Source organism: Aedes albopictus, chromosome 2, assembly GCF_035046485.1.
Source record: "Aedes albopictus strain Foshan chromosome 2, AalbF5, whole genome shotgun sequence".
Taxonomy (NCBI): Eukaryota; Metazoa; Arthropoda; class Insecta; order Diptera; family Culicidae; genus Aedes; species Aedes albopictus.
The window spans coordinates 45,897,625-45,915,875 of record NC_085137.1 but is presented as its reverse complement, the minus strand read 5'-3'; the positions used below and the strand labels follow the sequence as shown (position 1 = coordinate 45,915,875).

General features: G+C 38.5%; 1 protein-coding gene across 2 annotated transcripts in view; it reads right to left on the bottom strand.

Annotated features, from left to right (window-relative positions):
• Nucleotides 1-14,811: 14,811 nt before the first annotated feature.
• The window catches only part of LOC109421493 (ejaculatory bulb-specific protein 3), a 49,706-nt gene continuing 46,266 nt past the window's right edge, over nucleotides 14,812-18,251 (bottom strand). For both annotated transcript variants that reach the window (XM_029870959.2, XM_029870960.2), the window contains exon 3: nucleotides 14,812-15,384. In XM_029870959.2, the coding sequence (XP_029726819.1) occupies nucleotides 15,200-15,384 (185 nt within the window). In that variant the 3' untranslated portion in view covers nucleotides 14,812-15,199. The remainder of the gene's footprint in view (nucleotides 15,385-18,251) is intronic.

Below are 18,251 nucleotides of genomic sequence, written 5' to 3'. Positions count from 1 at the left end.
CATGATTCTTTCACGATTGTGTCTATTGCACGTCATAATATTACGAGTATCTCTATGTGTTGCTAGTTGGGTGTCCAATGGCATATAAATGGACCCCAAATATATTTTGAAGTATGGGTCGCAATCTCTGAAAATCTTAGGATATTTTTGTAGTAGCGGATGCTCGCGGAATATAATCTACGCTGCTCTTAGAGCCTCAGAGTGCAATTCTAATAACTTAGCAACATTCTCTTGGTGATCTATAGGTGATCCAAACTATTATGAAATTAAAATCTTCAAGGTCCACTCTATTTACTTTATCGGTGTAGTTCCTTCAAAACATTTTTCAGGAGTTTCATCCGAGAATGTCTGCCAATAATTCCTCCAAGAATTCTGTCAAGAATTCCTACAAGACTGGAATTTCTTCAAAAATTCCTCGAAAATTTTCTCCAAGAATTCCTCCAAGAATTCTTCCAGGAATTTCCTATGGATTTTTTTAGGAATTTCTCAGAAATCCCCAGGAAATCTTCCAAAAATAACTCTAGATATCCATCCAAGATAGCTTTTGCTTTTAAGCATTTCTCCAGAAATATCTCCAGGAATTCCTGAAGAAATTTTTCAAGAAATTCATACTGAAATTACTTCAGAAAATCCTCCAGGAACTTCTTCTAGAATTTCTCGAAGAATTCTTCCAGAAATTCTCTCAGGGATTTTTGAAGAAATGCTTTTAATAATTCTTCTAGAAATTCCTCTATGAATACCTTCAGGATCCTTCAGGAAACCTTAAGAAATTCCTCAAAAAAACTACTCTTGGGATTATTCTAAGCACTCGTCCGTGAATTCCTTCAGGGATTTCCTCAGAAATTCCTTCAAAAATTTCTTAAACAGTTACGCCAACAATGCCTCCCGAAATGAGTCCAGGAACTCCTTCAGGATTTCTTTAATAAATTTTTCTTTGAAATCCACCAGTAAATCACCCAGAAAGTCCTATAAAAATTACACCGGAAATTCCTTCAGAAAGCCCTCCAGAAATTCCTTTTATAATATCTTCAAGAATTCCCCCAATAATTCCTTCAGGAATTCCACCAAGAATATCAAAAAAAAAATCTCCAAGAATTCCTCCAAGACATCTGCGTAAAATTTTTCCAAGAATCCCTCCAGGAATTACTCCAAAAGTTCATACAGGAATTTCCTCAAGAATTTCACCAGGGGTCCCTCTAACGTCTGCCAAAAATTCCTTGAAGGATTCTTTCAGGAATTCCTCTAAGAATTCCTACAAGAATACATCCATTAATTTCTTCAAGAATTTCTTGAGGAATTTCTGGAGTACTTTCTAGTAGAATGCATGTAATAATTGGTGAAGAATTTTTTTATAGAATTTCTTGGGGGATTTTTTTGATGGATTTCTGAAGGGTTTCCTACAGGCATCCATAGAGGACCTTTCGAAGTTATTTTTTAATTTATATTTTTGAAGGAATTTCTGAAGGATTCCCTGGAGTTTTTCCTGTGAAAATAAATGAAGTTATCCTGGAGAATTTCCTGGAATAATTCTTAGAGGAATTCCTGGAGGAATTCTTAGAATATTTTTCATAGGAATTCCTGGAGTATTTACCGGAACAATTCCTAGAGGGTGAAATTCATAGAGTAATTCCTGGAGGATTTTTTGCAGAAATACCTGGAGGCAGTCCTGGAATAATTCCTGAAAAAAATCTTGGAGTATTTGTTGGAGAAATTTCTGGAATATATCCTGTTGGAATTTTAGAAGGAATCCCTGGAGGAAATCCTTGAGGAATGACTTATGGAAATCCCGGAAGAATTTCAGGATAAATCCCTGTGAGAAATTTCAGGAAGAACCCCTGTAAGAATTGCTAGAGGAATTCCGGAATAAATTTGTTGAGGAATTCCTGGAGGAACCCCTGGAAGAATTTCTGGAGGAACCCTGTGATGAATTCCTAGATGAATTAGCACTTGTTCCTGGAGAAAGTCCTGAAGGTATTCTTAGAGGAAGTCTTGGAGAAATTTCCGGAGAAATGACTCGGAAGAACTCCCTGGAAAAATTCTTGAATGGAACTCTGGAGGAACCCTGTGAGGAATTTCTGGAAGAATCCCTTGATTCCTGAAGAAATCCCTGGATTAGTTGTTGGAGAAAATCCTGGATTAATTCCTGAAGAAATACCTGAATGAATTCCTGGATCAGTCCATGGAGGAATCCATGGAGGGATTCATAAAGGAATTTCCAGGGGTATTTCTGAATGAACCCCAGGACAAATTCCTAGAGGAATCGCTGGAGGAATCCCTGGAGAAATTCTTGGAGTTGTTCCTGGGAAAATTCCTGGAGGAGTCTGTGGAAAATTCTGAAGGAACTCTTGGAAAAAATACCTGGAGGAGTTTTCAGGGTACTCCTAGTGAAATCCTTGGGAATTCTCGGAGAACTCCCGTCTAATCCTAGTCTAATAGTCTAGTCTAGTCTAGTCTAGTCTAGTCTAGTCTAGTCTAGTCTAGTCTAGTCTAGTCTAGTCTAGTCTAGTCTAGTCTAGTCTAGTCTAGTCTAGTCTAGTCTAGTCTAGTCTAGTCTAGTCTAGTCTAGTCTAGTCTAGTCTAGTCTAGTCTAGTCTAGTCTAGTCTAGTCTAGTCTAGTCTAGTCTAGTCTAGTCTAGTCTAGTCTAGTCTAGTCTAGTCTAGTCTAGTCTAGTCTAGTCTAGTCTAGTCTAGTCTAGTCTAGTCTAGTCTAGTCTAGTCTAGTCTAGTCTAGTCTAGTCTAGTCTAGTCTAGTCTAGTCTAGTCTAGTCTAGTCTAGTCTAGTCTAGTCTAGTCTAGTCTAGTCTAGTCTAGTCTAGTCTAGTCTAGTCTAGTCTAGTCTAGTCTAGTCTAGTCTAGTCTAGTCTAGTCTAGTCTAGTCTAGTCTAGTCTAGTCTAGTCTAGTCTAGTCTAGTCTAGTCTAGTCTAGTCTAGTCTAGTCTAGTCTAGTCTAGTCTAGTCTAGTCTAGTCTAGTCTAGTCTAGTCTAGTCTAGTCTAGTCTAGTCTAGTCTAGTCTAGTCTAGTCTAGTCTAGTCTAGTCTAGTCTAGTCTAGTCTAGTCTAGTCTAGTCTAGTCTAGTCTAGTCTAGTCTAGTCTAGTCTAGTCTAGTCTAGTCTAGTCTAGTCTAGTCTAGTCTAGTCTAGTCTAGTCTAGTCTAGTCTAGTCTAGTCTAGTCTAGTCTAGTCTAGTCTAGTCTAGTCTAGTCTAGTCTAGTCTAGTCTAGTCTAGTCTAGTCTAGTCTAGTCTAGTCTAGTCTAGTCTAGTCTAGTCTAGTCTAGTCTAGTCTAGTCTAGTCTAGTCTAGTCTAGTCTAGTCTAGTCTAGTCTAGTCTAGTCTAGTCTAGTCTAGTCTAGTCTAGTCTAGTCTAGTCTAATCTTTGAAAGATTTTCGGCAAGCAATTTCGGAATGTATCCATCGATCCAGATTTTGTAAAACAGTTTTAAGAAATATTTCTGAAGGAGTGCTTTAAGTTTATTCGAAAGAAATCCAAAGACTTTTTAAAAGGGACGTGCATAGAACTGTGGGCCCCAATAGTCACAGTAAAGGCGTGAGTATTCAGCATGGCCATACTGAAGGTGACGGGTTTGATTTCCGGTCGATCCCAGTATCCCAGTGGGGACAGTGGCAGTGTACGATTTTCTTACTCTCTGGATAAATTTCCAAATAAAACATTGTAGGAAATTCCAAAAAAAATCCTTAATAAATCTTGTTAAGAAAACTCTGGAAGAATTTCTGAAGGAATCCTTTAATGGGTTTCTGAAGAAACACTGGAGGATTTTTTTTAAAGAAATCTGTGGAAGAAATCTAAGGAAGGTTTTTTCAAGGAATACTTGGAGAAATCTCCAAAAATAAATCCATTACAGATTTCTCAAAAGAATGCCATGAGAAATTTCGGAAGAGGAGCTTAGGTTTTTTTTTAAAAGAAATCGCTGTTGGAGAATTGTTTTTAGGAGTCAATGGAGTAAAGCATGCGGAAATCCATGAAAAATTTTCTATTAAATTCACTAATAGATCTTAAGAATCCCTGGAGAAATGCTTAAAATGAAACCCTGGAAAAATGTTTGAAGGAATCCTTGGCAGTGCTGAAAATGTCATTTCGTCATATCTAAGTTCAAGCACCACAAACACCTACAGCTCATTTTAAAAGCTGAATCTGAGAATATGGTATATGAACGACTTGTGCGGCTAGACCAGTTCTACAAGAAAGTCACAGAAAACTGCTCTTTTTCGAATATTTTATGTAAACGTCACGGGCTACCTTCGAAAAATGCCAATTGATATTCATGGTGAAACAGGAGTGAATGTTTGTATGTAATATAGCAAGCTACAATTATCGACTAATAAACTTAACTAAATTAATTCAAGAAGCACACTGTGCATCGTGAAATCAACGGATGCATAACAAAAGGCGCAAAACTAAGATGAAATGCGCTAATCTCACCCACAGCAATCATTACCATAATCGTCTGTAGGTACGTCTTTCAAAGACTCACAGCTAGAAAAGAAACCTGTGTGCACAGAAAGACGACTCATGATGAATCCCACTAATATTCGTCAGCGTAATTGAAGCTTGAAAACTCACCATAACCAGATTTATTAGGTAAGTATGCACTCGAAGCGAATGCGACGCAAACGCTGGAGCTTGCATCGCACTGGCAGCATTTTTCAAGCTCCGGTCCCGGCGCGGCGGTGCGGTGGTGGTGAAAAGTTAATTCCCTCGGATGAAGATCATTTCCTTGGGGTCCTGGGGGCATTGGCATTGCAGCAGCTCGTTTCGCTCTATTTATTTGCCCGCATCACACAGCCAGGAAACTCGGAAGGAGACAGACAATCTATCTTGTCCACAGTCGTAGAAAGCCGGTTCCATGAGCTACTTACACTACTGCACCGTAGCCGCATCCATCCCCTGCTGGTGCGATAAGTTGAATTTCTTCTTGTGGTTTTTGATGGTGGAATAGAATCATAAGTAGAATTGTATTTCCTGTGGGGTTTTCCGTACTACATCATAGAGTAAGACTTTAGCAAAGACTTCATATTGAAAGACTGACGATTTGAACATTTACAGTTTTTATACTTTCAATGTAATGTTCCACTTCATAGAGTTCTAATTTTCTATGTTGCATAAATTGCTTTGTCATACATATTATTTTATGCAACGAAAAGCAAAACGCATAAAAACGCATAAAAAAGCGCTGAGATTCGGAAACACATTTTGTTATCAATTTCAGCAGATGTTGTATTTTAGTTTATCTTCTTTTTCACTGAGGATAGGCGGTTGTCGGTTGGTGGAACAGAAAATCGAACTTGAAGCAGTAAAACGAACCTCGGTACGGGCTTTACAGCGGAAATGGAATTTCATTTCCAACAAGCACGGCATCGGAGCTCATAGCTATACATAAAGGTTTTTTTCAGTCCTAGAAAGTATGTTGGTCATACACGGAAAATGTGTGCATACTTTGTATAGCAACATTTAAAAAGATAATTAAAGGCCTACGATACGCATAGACAAAATTTTAGATTTTAGTTACAGTAACTCCTTGTGATTATTATTGTTTTTATTTATTAAAGACACTTTACCACTTGGTGGTGGCAATCGTGTCTACTCTTTTTGATAACATAAGTTTTATAAAACTATACGTTTACTTGTCTGATACAGTATTTTCCGTGTAGCTCTGATTTAGCAACGGAGAACGTCTCCTCCCGAAAGACCACGGGAAGACACATAATTTCCATTTTAGTTGTAATGCGCTCACCGCCCACGACAGCAATAATGCCAACTATTTTCTTTATTGTACCAAGTTCGTGAATGCACTGCGGAAATGAAGAAAAATTACCGCGAAAGATGCAACAGGGGAGTTGGTAGGGAGAAATGGAGGAGTTCAACAGCAATTTTTCTTAAGTTTTCGCTGAGAATTCTTGGAAAATATTGGCATGGTTCAAAGCTCATTTGGATCAAAACTGAGACTACACAAGCCCTTCAAAGTTTGTATGGGAAAACGATGTTTTTCATTCAATCGGCTGTAGCATTTCCCCAAGTGAGGGTTAGTTGACCTTTAGTACTCTTAGGTCACTTTATCAGCTACAGATTTGCCGAAGGCCTCATTCAAATAGCATGCCTCATTAATTAGTTACCGATTTTTATCCAAAATCGAAACCTTTACTCATAATGGTTAAACTATTTGATTGCTATCTTTGGCGCCATATGCAACAATGTTACCTGCTGGGAAGCTGGAAATCCGATTTGAATGCGGTCTTCGGCAAAGTTGTGGCTAGGAGTACCAAGGGTTACTCAACCCTGTAGGGTCCCTGGGGGAAATGCTAGGATCGATTGAATGAAAAACATCGAGGCTTGTGCAGTCTCAATTTTCAGTCAAAAGAGCTCAAATTTAGGGAGAAGGCATCTGTTTATAAATCTTTGCAGGAATTCCTGAAATGATTTCAGCAAGGGTTGTTCCAAAGATTTCTCCGGGTATCCCTTAAGAATACATTTTTTTCTAGTATTTCTTTAAAAATTTCTCACGGGTTTTTTGTTTCAGAAATTCCTTTAAAAATTCTTACTAAGATTCCTTCAGGGATATATGGGAATTTCTTCAAAGAGTATTTGAACAGTTTGTAAGTTTTACAATTTTTATTCACGGGATTTTATTTGGTATTTCACCAGAAATTCTTCTAGAACTTTTTCATGAAATTCCACTAGAAATTTCTTTAGGGGTTTCCCCAGAAAATTCTCCAAAATATTTCTGCAAAAAATAAAATTTCAAGAGAAATTTATTCACATATGTTCGAAGATTCATTCAGAAACTCTCTAGCGTTTTTTTTTTTTTTCAGAAATTCATATTTCTTCCAGTAATTTTTTAGAAATAATTATTTGAATTGTTTCTTCAGATTTTGTTAGATATTTTTTTAGAAAATCTTATGCAAAATCCTTAAGAAATTCTTCTGGAAGTTCTTCTACGTGTTACTCCGCAAGTTCCCCCAAGTTTTCTCCCAGAGATTACTATCTACTGATTCAGACCTTTCTTCAGGGCTACTCTTAGAACTTCCTCCGGTGATGCTGCAGGATTTTTTCCGAAGAATTTCTCAGCAACTACTGCAGAAATTACTTTAGAATCTTTTCGTTGGCATTTTCATAGTATGTTTAAAGAAATTTTTACATGGTTCTCTATTTATTCTATTATTCTATTGCTTTCCTTTAAAAAACATTCAGAAATTGAATGCATAGGAAATTCTTCTAAAAATTCCTTCAGAGGCATTTTCAGAAGTTTATCCAACGATTCCATCAGAAAATCTCGTAAAGAAACTTAGAGATTTATTGATGGATTTTTTCAAGAATTGCACCAGTACCAATAATCTGCGATTAGTTCAGATATTTTCAAGATATTCCTATACACATTTCTTCAGGACAGCCTCCAGAAATTGTAGAAGCAATTTTTCGTTGAAGTAACTTTCAGAGTCCCTTCAGCAGTTTCTCATGATTTTTTTTTATAAAAAAAAAAAACAAGGAGATATCTTAAGAAGTTTCTTCAGGTAAACTCTCAGGCCTTCATTCAGGAATTTCTGCAAAGATGGCTTCAGAAAGCGCTCTAGAATTGTTTGCTCAGGAATGCATGTTTAACATCAGGTGTTTTCTAGAGACTTCTTTGGCCAATTTTTCAGGGATTTGTTTAGAGATTCTTTCTGGGATTCTTTCAAAAATTCCAGTCTTTTTTGTGCAATTTCTGGAAGAAATTCAAAAAAAATCTGTGGAGGAATATCTGAAACGGGTCCTGTACGAATTTCTGAAGGAATCCCAAATATTGAAGGATTTTTTTTAAAGAACTCTCCGGTATTATGTTTTACTCTTGTAATCTGAACTGGAATATCTGAACAAAAACCAAATTCTGAAAAAAAAACACAGCAGGAAATTCTGTAGAACTTCTTGAGGTTGTACCAGGATAAACTCAACACTTGATAGTATTTATGGAAAAGTTTATAATGTTGTTTAAATGCTGGAACAAATCTTCAATATTTTTTTTAGAGAATTCCAGTACTATAATCCTGGATCAATTTGTGGAATTCCTTAAGGAATATTAATTATCCCGCTTCTGCAAGGATCCCTAAAGTTGAGGTATTTATTCTGAAAGTGACTCCTGATTTCAAAGACCCGCTCTGCTTAAGATCACTGTACTGTGCCCTAGTTCGCTCAATACTCGAATTTGCGACTGCTGTGTGGAGCCCGTATCACTCGTCATGGATTAACCGTATTGAAAGCGTGCAAAAGAAGTTTATTCGTCGTGCTTTGAGCAGGCTTCCTTGGAACGATCCTGCAAACCTACCACCCTACCGGGATCGCTGCCAGTTGTTAGGAATCGACACACTGGAAACTCGACGCAATGTTTCGCAAGCTATGTTCATCGCCAAACTCCTGAAGAACGATACTGACTCCGCATCACTATTGGCTGACTTGGATTTGTATGCTCCCGTACGACCGCTCCGAAGGCGTAACTTCTTCCATCTCAGTGCGCGTAACAGCCTATATGGTCAACATGATCCTTTAAGGTTTATGATGCGTCGATTCAACAGTGCTGCTCACTTGTTTGATTTTAATCTGTCAACCCCAACTATTTTAAACGATTTCTCTAATTATTTTAGAAATTCAATAGGTTAGGTTATGTGTATGTTTTAAGTGAAGGATAGAGTAAGTATTTTATTAAGACAGAATAGTGTCAGATGGAATTGAAGAATGCAAATACAAATACAAATAACGGAATTCTTGTATAAATTCCTGGGAAAAAATTCTCAAAGAATTTCTCAAAATCCCTTAAAATTTACCAGGGAGATTTATGAGTTAATCCTTTAAGGATGTTATAAGAAAGTACCTACAAAAAATCGGTTTGACGCATGTTTGAGTTCAGGATTTGCCCTCTATGTTTTGCTGTTTGTGTCTCACTATTATTCTAGAAAGTTCATATTAGATTAAGCGCCTTTTGGTATAGGAATTAACTGTGATAATACTTGATTAATCAATCTAATTGGTAATACAACTGTAGATTTACGATAAATTATATGAATGATCAGCCTTCTTTACAAACTGCATATTGCCAGCTCCACAGTTTCCTTTGTCAACATTGTGGGTAACATTTTCCTAAGCTTATATAACAGTTCGTGTGTACTGTCAACCGGTTCAAGTGGCAAAGTGAGCAGTGCTGCCAGCAACAGTAGGGATTCAGCTGTTTTCCACCGATATTAAGATGACTAGGCGTAATTGCTGAATTCAGCAACTCGGAGATCTGTAATGGAATTCTACAAGTGAGCGTGAGGTGGTCGATGAGCACCTTACTGGCAACGTTGCAAATACCGAAGGTTGCGTCGTATCAGATCTAGCAGTATGTGCGCAGGAGGAAATATTTCCGGCCCCTAACCTCCAAGAGATTGAGGAGGAGGTTGACCGGTTGAAAACAACAAAGCCGCAAGAGCAGAGCAACTACCAAGCGAGCTTCTAAAATACGGTAAAGAAGCACTGGTGAAAGCACTATACTGGGTCATTACCAAGATATGGAAGGAGGAAGAGACGGAAAGTATCGTATGTCCTGCCCGTGTAGTTGCCGGCTTAAAATAGCACTACGGAACCCTGTTCCGGGGGTAAAACTCCACCAAACAGGGAACCCCAATCCATGGTGTCAGGCGACCCGTGCTGAGGGATGAATGGTTGAGGGGGTTTAAAATATGCTCGATCTTTAACGGAGCCCGTAACGTGGGTAGATCCCTTTTGTATTGCGTTACGGAGTAAGATCTACCAAACTGAACCCTGGTGACATACAACTTTTTAAGCTAGGGTAATGCGTTTTGGTAATAAGGATTCATGGTACAAAGCCCTTGTTACTAGTGACAGTTTCTAAAATTCCCTTACGGATAGTTAAAGACTCGATTTGTCCTCGCCGAGACTACACTTGATGTAAGGAAAACAAACATGCTTTACGTATCTAATTGCGTAATAACCTACTAAGGGCCGATTCCTTCACCTCGGCTTAACCGGTAAGCCAGGCTTACTCATACAGTTAAACTTGGCTTAACGCTTAAGGCGAAACTGGAAGCATTTTCTCATTTTTTGGTTTTTGATTTTGATTGATTTGATTTGATAAAATAACGAAGCAATATTTTCAAAATCGGTTTTCGTGCACATGTAGAGTATGGATCAAGGTATCTTCTGAATTTTTTTGAGCTGGAAAATGTTTTCCATTTTTGCAGAAACCATTTTTTGTGAAATTTTGTTCAAAAATGGTTTCTGCAAAAACGAAAAACATTTTCCACTACAAAAAAAAAATCAGAAGATACCTTGATCCATACTCTACATGTGCACGAAAACCGATTTTGAAAATATTGCTTCGTTATTTAATAAAAAATCAAAAACAAAAAAGTGAGGAAATGCTTCCAGTTTCGCCGCCAGGATGAAGAAATCGCTCCTAAGGACTAATAAGTACTAGTGATACAGTTACCAGCTACCGAACACATTCTCTAATTTGACAGCGTTTTGCAACTAGCCCAAAGCCCCGGGTTTTTTCACTGTTATCCAGGGACTAAACTAGAAGTAAGACATGAATGAAGCCAGAATTCCGATGCATGGACAAATATCAGTTCTACCTTTTTGTTTTTCTCAGAAATAGAATCGTTTAAATGTGATTAAGGGCGCATTTTCACTGGGGTTGACATCCCTGCGAAAACGGTACTTTTTCATCACATTCGATTTCTCGAACCTCTGAGGTAACAAAACAAGATCTGCACAGAAATCGATGCGCCATTGCCTCTCAATGACAATGGAGTAGTACGACATGCACTAAACACTAAGGATACGGGTATTGCCACAAAAGATCAAAATACTGGTCGCAGTGGCTCATCAGAACAGAATAAAAAAGGGCGGCAAGTTGGATTGCGGGAACTATCACCCGATTACATTACTGAGCACTGCCTACAAGATACTCTCTCAAATGCCGCCGTCTATCACCGATTGCAAGAGAGTTCGTGGGGAAATATCAGGCTCCAACGGACCAGATGCTCGCCATCCGCCAGGTGTCGCAGAAATGCCGCGAATACAACGTGCCCACACTTCATCGATTTTAAATTGGCATATATTGTATTGTATAGATCGAGACCAGCTATGGCAGATTACGCTACGCACGAATACGGATTCCCGTTCGAGTATCAGGGGCACTCTCAAGTCCCTTCGAATCTCGCAGAGGGTTACGGAAAGGTGATAATCTTTCGTACTTGCTGTTTAACATTGCTTTAGAGCAGTGTTTCCCAAACTTTTAGGAGGTATCGCCCTCTTGAAGCTTGAGAAAAAACATTTTCGCCCCCAGCCCTAAGTGAAATGTATTTTTTCCTGAAAATTTACTCAGTGCAAGCCCTTAAAAGCTCACTATTTAGCACTACTGTGGCAAACCTGGTATTTAGTGTATCTAAATTGGAATCGCTCTCATTTTCGTTGAGCTTTTTTTGTAAATGCACCTATTGCAAAAAAAACTGCATTATTGCATGTAAAACCATTACGTTTTGAAATCATGTTTGTGCTATACATATTCTTGAACAAAATTGAGCAGAACAGATCGGGATGTGAACATTAACGACCACTCTTTATCCTCAACCAGATGTTTTACCAGTGTTCTTCAACACCCGAGATGTTTGTTCACCACAAGTACTCAAATAAGAAATTGAAAAACAATTACAAAAACATATTTTATGCAAAAAATACAACTATGGAGTATATTGGTGTATTTCCAAATGTAGTCAGCATTGCTCAGTAATTGAAAATTCAAAAAGTCAATAATGCGAATTGACAAGTCCTATGAATTGGAAAACTTTTTGTAGTCAAATAAGAAGACATGCATCAGTCATTACTCGGTTTCGAGGGAATTCAACGCTGAATTTGTGGAAAAAAAAAATCAAAATAGCTCCTAGTAATAAGCAACGTTCGGAATTCCTCCAGAAAGCCTCTCTGAAATATTTTCAAACAATGCAATGTGTGACGAATTTCATCCGAAAACTGTTCTTAGATTCATTTTAAACTTCATGTTTATGATTGAAATTTCAATCATTGATTGAAAAACAAACCGCATGTAAGTTAGAAACAAAACATTAGTATCAAGTAAAAAATCCCTGTTCCTTTCATAATTTGGACAAAAATCAATTTTAAATTTCGCCATAGAAGATTTCCAGAATCACTGGGAATTCTCTCGGAAATTAGTATAGCAGTATTATTTTTTTCTTGGAATTTTGCCATTAAATTCACGTAAACATAAAAAATTCTCTAATATTAGGCTATTTCGAAAGAGACATTTTTCAATAATCCTAGAAACAAAAAATCTTGAAATGTCAGGGAGTTTTAATGATTCAGTTGAGTTTATTTTATCACTTTTGATATTTCTCAATCATTTGAAAAATCGCCCCCCTTATCAGTATTTTCGCCCCCCAATTTTGGTTTTTTAAAATTTTCGCCCCCTTCGGCCTGATTTTCGCCCCCTGGGGGGCGATTTCGCCCACTTTGGGAACCACCGCTTTAGAGGGTGTAATTAGGAGAGCGGGGATAAACACTAGTGGAACGATTTTCTCGAAGTCCGTTTAGCTGCTTGGTTTGTTGATGATATTGATATTATTGCTCGGAAATTTGAGACGATGGCGGAAATGTACATCCGACTAAAGAATGAAACCAGGTGAATCGGATTAGTCATTAATTTGTCGAAGACAAAGAACATGATGGCAAAGGGCTCCACGGTGGAATCACTGCGTCCGCCATCCCTAATTTTCTATCGACGATGATGAAATCGAGGCGGTTGAAGAACTCGTGTACCTGGGTCACTTATGACCGCCGACAACGACACCAGCAGAGAAATTCACGCATTGTGGCGGAAGATCTAGCTTACTTTGGACTCCGCAGAACTCTACGATCGAATGAAGTTCGCCATCACACAAAGTTAACTATCTACAAAACGCTGATTGGACCGGTCGTCCTCTATGGGCACGAAACATGGACCTTACGTGCAGAGGACCAACGCACCCTTGGAGTTTTCGAACGGCGAAGTGCAGATGAACGACGGGACTTGGAGAAGGCGAATGAACCACGAGTTGCATCAGCTGCTGAGAGAACCAACCATCGTCCATACCGCGAAAATCGGGAGGCTACGGTGGGCGGGTCACGTCATCAGAATGTCGGATAGCAACCCGACTAAAATGGTTCTCGAGAGTCATTCGACCGGTGCAAGAAGACGTAGTGCGCTGCGAGCTAGGTGGGTCGAGCAAGTGGAGGAGGATTTGCGGACACTTCGCAGAGTGCGGAACGCACAGCAGAGGACAATCAGGCCTGAGTCTGATCGGTAAGGTAATTAATTTAAAAAATTCTGAACTATCATTACGATAAGATGTTTTTTAATAAGTAGAAGTTAAGTAGTTTAGCTGAATCGTGAAAATGCTTCATCGTCATGATTTTGTTATGGCAGGAGGATTTTAAAATGGTATCACACTAACAAAGTTTTTTTTATGTCTTTATTAACGAGACTTTTAACCCTAGGCTAGTTCATCTCGGGACCCACGCTTTACTTTCCTTCTGAAGGAAGAACCCACATTTTTTAGTGAGTGTGTCGGGAGTGGGATTCGATCCCAGGTCCTCGGCGTGATAGTCTTGTGTTCTAATCACCATACCAGGTCCGCTCTTACTAACAAAGTTGCAAAAGTCATTATATACCTTATTGGATTACGAAGAAATATCGTTTAGTTGCAGAATAACAACGACGCAAAGCCTCAGGGTTTCCGGAAACTTTTGGATTATTCTAAAAGTAGTTGGATTGTGGCACTCATTGAAATCAACAGTTATTTCCACAGAAAGCATCATATTTGTCTCGTATGGTTTTCTTCCATCAGCTATACGGATGCAGTTTTAGACATGCAGACGGATATGTAAATAAAATGCAGTAACAGTATTGCAAACCCCGCCACCAGCTGGTAACACCCATAGTTTCGACATTCCTCGAAAGAGGAACGTCAGGAAAATGAGAAAACATCCGTATCAAAAAGCATTCCTTGAACATGCAGGAATAGCATTCTTCCAACGAAGCTCTCGCTTGTTGTCTGCTGCTGTTGCCTGCCTGCCTGCCTACCGGATATGTGCATCCGTGGAAATGAAATGGTAGCATCCTCCCAAACACAAAGTGCAGCAGTTAACATGATATGCATCCCGGAAGTGCGAATGCTGACTCTATTGATGTACTAGCTTCAGGCAAGTCGAATTCCTGGATTACATGTAAGTGGGATGCGTTGGTGGAAAATTGTAAACCATGTCGAAATTGAAATGGTAAGAATTCTGTTGAAAATACTGCAACAGCTACAATTAATTGAAATCTATACATGTATTACATATATACAAATATGCCGTCTTCAGTATAATGGAGATCTTCCGTTTGGTTGTGAAATTTGCGGAAGATGCACCCGCCTAAAATTAATAGGAATTGACTTTTTCCCACTGCTTTCTTCTGGCATGATATCATAAATGGGGTAAAGTCTGCTTCGAAGCTTAGTGTTCTATGAACATTTCTACAGTTATTAACTGAGTATATTTGTTCAAATTTAACGTTTGCATTTTGTATCACAGAAAACCACTACATGCTTTTGCTGATTTTTTTTTGCATATCTGCCATTCTGCTGATTCTTGTTTATCTACTATTGGAGTAATAGAATACTTTTCAAATATTTTAAAAACTTAGTTGATTACTTTCGCGATTTGCAACCGCCCAATAATGTGTAAAATAGACATTTGATTTGGTCTTTCGGATCCGTAACAACACACATTTACTTTAAACTTTCGTCTTGTTTATTCTTTGTGTGCTTTCAACAGCCGATTCTACCTAAAATCTTTCTTAACCTTATGGAAAATTACACTAGTTAAAACGTAGGTGGATACACCGTTGCGTGTTTATGTTGTACCGAATTTTAGTTTGTCATTGGCGAATAACAGAAAAATGCCGTCATTTGACTCCTCCAAACTATACTTGTTTGCTGAAATACTGCTACTAAAACTGCTTGCTGCTTTTGCTTCGCTACTGTAGTTGACCCTCGACGACACCCACCGACGACCCAACATGCACCCGCATCCGAGTGATCAAAATCTATATATCACATTATAAAAATCTTAGGTGCCATCCGATCCCGATCCGATCCGCTGCCACGTGCTCCCTCTTAGGTTCGCTTGTTGAGCTTCTCGAACTTGCTCTTGTAGATGCCCTCCGGGTCGTACTTGTCGAGCAGTTTCTTCCACTCGGCCGGTTTCTTCGATTCCAGATGGCTGATCACCTTGCGCGAGTTGGTTCGCTGCTTTTCGCTGCACTTTTCGCAGTTGGTGCGCAGGGCGTCCGGGAGGGTTTCTGAAGATGGTGGGAAGAAAACGAAAAGATGATGGTTAGACTTTGATATCAGTGCGAAATAAGTTTTATGGAAATGTACCACTAAGGGGATGAAAAATGGTTTCGCAGGTGGTTATGAAGAATTGGGTTATGTATCGATTTCTTGCAGATCGCAAGGAATTTCTTGACCCATCTCGACACGTGGAAAGTTCAGGCAAGGAATCGCTGAAGAAATGATACCAACTATACCTAATGTCACTTCACGTATTATGCACAGAATATACACTTGGGTGGGACAGAAAAATACATTTCCCTCGTGTATACACTTTTTGGGATCCATTTTGGCTCCATATTAACTGTGCAAGATTTCAGCTCGATCGAATAAGGAACCATATTTAAGCGCCAGCCGTTTTAGGTTTCATAGGTTATTGGTTCCCATTTTCATCCTACGAAAAACAAAGGATTAAAGCACTATTTATTTTGTTTCTTATTTTTTTGTATTTTTTGTTGTAAGTGAGCACGCATGAAAACAAAAAGAACGGAATCAATCGGTGCCGTATTCGCTTGTTTTCAAATAGGATGAAAATGGGAGCATGAGATTACTGATGGCACACATACCCTACGATTTACTTTGGGGAAAATCATTTTTTCAAAGAAAAATCGCCACAGGTTGCCCCTTAATCCTTAAAAATATATCAATGAATGATTTACAGCGGATAGACAAAATGATCGGGACAGGCAAAATTTTCACTTTTCAAAAAATGTCCAACTAAGTGTAATTTTTCGAAAAGTGCATCGAATATTCTCAAATTTTTGCTGTAAGTACGTCAACTAGTTGTGTATCAGTAGTCCAAATTTGGAAGAGATCGGGCTATTCTCCACGAAGTTATGAAGATTCTTGAAAAAGGTATAATTATCCAATAGCCAACTTTGAGCTGTTATATCTGAACCGGTTCGATTCCCGGTCGGTCCAGGATCTTTTCGTAAAGGAAATTTCCTTGACTTCCTTGGGCATAGAGTATCTTCGTGCCTGCCACACGATATACACATGCAAAATGGTCATTGGCTGAGGAAGCTCTCAGTTAATAACTGTGGAAGTGCTCATAGAACACTAAGCTGAGAAGCAGGCTTTGTCCCAGTGAGGACGTTACGCCAAGAAGAAGAAGAAGAAGAGAGAACCTTTTAAGATTTTCTATCGGTTTTGTCACCATTTGATCAATTTCTTCAAATTTCATAGCAAATTATAGCAACTATTCAAATTAATGAAAATCTTTGAGAATTTTCTACTAAAGTCCAGATGAAACTCTTGAAAATATTCTGGGCAAGGTTCCATTTAGAATATGTATCGGGATTTTTTTAAAGATATTTCTTAGGGAATATATGATGTTTTTGGGCTGAGATGTCTGGTGGGCCCAGTACATGCAAATGATAGGCCATTTGAAACATGATTCCGTCAATAGGCAGTGCTTGTTACAAATTTGTAAAGCATACAAATGATTGAAGTTTTCAGGAAATATTTAACGAGTTCTAACTTTTCCCCTTTGAACATATTCTAGTCGTGTCAAATGTCAATCCAAAAATCAATATATTGAAAACAAAAGCCGAAATTTTTATTTCATTTGGTTCATGTAATCCAGAGAAGTTATACTTATTAGAGTGGGTCAACGTTGTATCGAGAAACTTTAAATTTGGTCGCGTCAACCCGGAACAAAGATTTTTCAATCTGTATTGGCGTCCAAAACAACTGTGCAAAATTTGGCAGCGATTGATTGCGTCCCCGTATTCCGCATTGCGATTGAAATTGGTATGGAAGTCAGTATGGGAAAACGTACTTTTTTGCATTTGATTCATAGGTTGAATTCTTTTGTCTAATACCACGTGACTAATTACGTTGAAGTTTAGCCTAGGATATGCCGAAGACCGCAAAGTGATCCGACGCTTGTGAAAAAAGTTATTCGCCTGGTAACTTAGGCCAAAAATTGAGATTTTATTATTGATGTAATTTCTTTACATGTTAAATGTTAGGCACCACCCGGCAATCTGTACGTTAGGGGCCGTCCATTAACTACGTAAGGGTTTATGGGGGGAGGGGGGGTTTGAGAAATCTTACGCGCCATACAAAACTGTTTGGGTTCTCATACAAAAAAATCTTACAAGGGGGGAGGGGGTGTCGAAAAACCGCAAAAAATACCTTACGTAATTAATGGACAGCCCCTTATAACTCTTTTCACAAGTGTCGGATCACTTTGCGGCCATCGGCAAAGTTTTTCGGCATATCCTAGACTATACTACAATTAACGACACAAATATTACCCTCCTGGGGAAGACCCAAACCCCATTTCGAAACGTCGGGAAAATAAAGAATATCATTTGTATAGTTGATTGTACCATGCAGTTGATTTAACACCAGTGAATTTTAGTTCATTTACTGCTTAGGAAGTGCTGAGCATATTAAATGAGAGACCATTGCACAGTGATGTGACTTCATATAGAAGGTGGAAAAAAGTCTTCAAGTTGAGCCTCAATAATGGTCACTTTAAGGATCGTTCCGGGAGCCTGTTTTCTCCGAGGAAGAGGACAATTACCTATTGTTTCTGGAACCTATAGGGGATACTCAAAATAACTAGGACAGGTAAAATTTCCACTTTTCAAAAAATGTTCAACTAGCTGTAACTTTTCGGAAAGGGCATCAAATATTCTCAAATTTTCACTGTAAATTCATCAACTGTGTTTATATCAGTGGTCCATTTTTGGATAAGATCGGGCTATTTTACACGATGTTAGAAAGATTCTAGAAAAGGGTATAGTTGTTCGATATCCAATTTTGAGCTGTTGTATCTCCAGATTCAATGAACCGAATGAATTGAAATTTTGATCATTTATGACGA